The 2,516-nt window shown below is 40.4% G+C and overlaps 1 protein-coding gene across 1 annotated transcript; it reads left to right on the top strand.

Annotated features, from left to right (window-relative positions):
- The first annotated feature begins 488 nt into the window (after positions 1 to 488).
- On the top strand, positions 489 to 2,198 carry LOC149072108 (uncharacterized). Its single transcript, XM_089246735.1, has 2 exons — positions 489 to 1,896; positions 2,044 to 2,198. Exons 1-2 carry the CDS (start codon positions 489 to 491, stop codon positions 2,196 to 2,198), a joined length of 1,563 nt encoding a protein of 520 aa, XP_089102861.1.
- Positions 2,199 to 2,516: the final 318 nt, after the last annotated feature.

Below are 2,516 nucleotides of genomic sequence, written 5' to 3'. Positions count from 1 at the left end.
TCTGGCCGTTATGAGCGGAACTCCGAAAACTCGGAGAATAATTGAATACTTTACGAGTTAAATTTTCTTTGGATCTTTTAGAAAGTGTAATGGGAATTATCATTGTAATGAAGGTTACAAAATACTGCTACGAAATTTGAAAACCGCTAGGAATATGATTATTTAAGTATTTTCATATTAGGTTGAAATTAACTTAACGTTATTGTAATATCTTTTCCAAGGTAAAAAATATTTTAGTACATATAGAACAACATTTTGATAAACATTGAGCTGATCATTCAAATGTGTAAGATGCAATTTTAAATAATTGCGAAAAATGTTGCAGGTAATTTACAGTACAAATAAAAATGTTACTAACATTAACGGAAGCATTGCCCGGTCAGAGGGACACCTCTAATCAACAATGACTGTACAGACAAGAGTCATCGTCAATTACTTCAACAAATGAACACGCATCCGATTCTGAATCAAGAGTTACAGGTATATTCATGAACCCCAGAAGTATTGTGAATAAAATTGACGATTTGCGTTGCTGCATTCAGTCATACGAGGTCGACATTCTGTGTATAGCAGAGACTTGGTTACATCAGTCAGTTTCGTCTTCCTTGATATGTCTACCAGGATACGATATTTTCCGATACGACAGAGAAACTACTGCGGGAGGAGGTGTATGCATTATTATTCGAAGCAGCCTGAAACCTAAGCTGGTGAACGTGCATAATGGAAATCAAGATGTTGAGATAATATCGGTGGATATAAAAAGCGGAAATAGGAAGTGCAGGCTTATTACGGCGTACGTTCCACCAAATAAAGCATGTAATTTAGATCATTGGTGTGAGTTTTGGAGAGAACTAAGGCATTACTGCTCTGCGTGCTTTCCGGTGATTTTGGTCGGGGACTTCAACATGCGGGGAATCGATTGGATAAACGGGAGATTCTCATCTGAATTGGAGTCACAGTTCATGTCAATATCAGCAGAACTAGGCCTTGTTCAGTTGGTCGATTTTCCCACGAAAGGGGAAAACTTCTTAGATCTTCTGTTTGCTACCGATCCTTCGGTGGTCTACAACGTATATGCACTTCCACCCTTCTGCAACAGCGATAATCCACCGCACTTGCCGATACACTTCTCATTGCATATTACAACAGGATTAGATTGCCGATCAACACTAAACTATCACAATGCAGATTATCCACGATTATCAGCTATTGTAAAAGATCTGCAGAACCAAGTACTGGCTGGAACTATCTCAGCTGCGGATGCTTTGCCAGCTCTATTTCTGCGGTCTCGTGAACATGTTCCCCGTCAAATGAGATTTAGAAAAAAAGATAAGGTTTTACGAATGCTAAACAATAGGAAATTGCATGCTTGGCGTCAATATAGATCAATACCTAGTCAAACCACTAAAGAACAATACAAGGTCATGGCTAGGAACTATGCAAATTACGTCAAAGAGAAAGAGAGTTTACATCTCTTCAACCTCTGTAAAAATCGTGATCGGAACTTTTTCCACCGAGACGTCCGCAGTAGACTTCGTGTATCCCGGGACATACCAACGCTAACTGTGAATGGCACCACGATAACGGAAGATTATGAGAAAGCAAACGTTTTTGCGGACATATTTTCTGGTTCATATAATTTCAGTTGTTCCGGTTACGACTATCGTTATCAAGGCCTTATGAATGATCATCCCTTCTTTCGCGACATGTTCAGCACTCAGACGATAAAAGCCATTATTGCTTCTCTTCCTGGTCGATCATATCCGGGTCCTGACGGAATACCCAGTTGTTTCTACAAACGTCTTTCAGACCCGATATCTTCTCTGCTTAGCTCCATCTTCACATCCTTCTATGACTACGGGTCTATCCCATGCTCTTGGAAATCTGCAGTTATTAGTCCAATTTATAAGAATAAAGGCTCCAGGGCAGATCCGAATAATTATCGCCCGATATCGTTAACCGATATATCCTGCAAAATTTTCGAGAGATGCATCGTCAATCAGTTACTTCCATTTGCCGACGATATGGGATTAATCCCCTCAGTTCAGTTTGGCTTCATTCCTGGCCGCTCCTTACCAGTGCAGCAGTTGATTTGTCATGATATATGGGAGAGTGCTATAGACTCTGGACAAGAAATTGATGTAATTTACGTCGATTTCCAAAAGGCATTTGATAAAGTAGACAGATTGTACTATTGAGGAAGCTAGCTTGCATGGGGATTCCGGATAAAGTTGTGAGGATAATTCAAGAACTGCTGTCAGACAGAGTTCATCAAGTTCGCGTAGCCAGCGTGATGTCTAGAGAATGTCAGGTGCCAAGCGGAGTTGTCCAGGGATCGGTGTTAGGCCCGATCTTATTTACTTTGTACACTTACGATATTACTCATGCTGTGTCACCCATCTCTCTATTGCAATTCGCTGATGACGTGAAGTTATTCTCTCCAGTGGAAAACACTAGGGACTTAAGAATTGCATGCCAACAACTTTTCCAGTGGAGTTGTCAGTATAAGCTACCTA

The sequence above is a fragment of the Pholcus phalangioides genome, unplaced genomic scaffold, assembly GCF_987345545.1.
Source record: "Pholcus phalangioides strain wild (caught in Gottingen) unplaced genomic scaffold, Ppha-v1.0 ptg000017l_1, whole genome shotgun sequence".
Classification (NCBI taxonomy): Eukaryota; Metazoa; Arthropoda; class Arachnida; order Araneae; family Pholcidae; genus Pholcus; species Pholcus phalangioides.
Note: the sequence above shows the minus strand (reverse complement) of the source record. Positions and strands in the feature narration are given on the sequence as shown.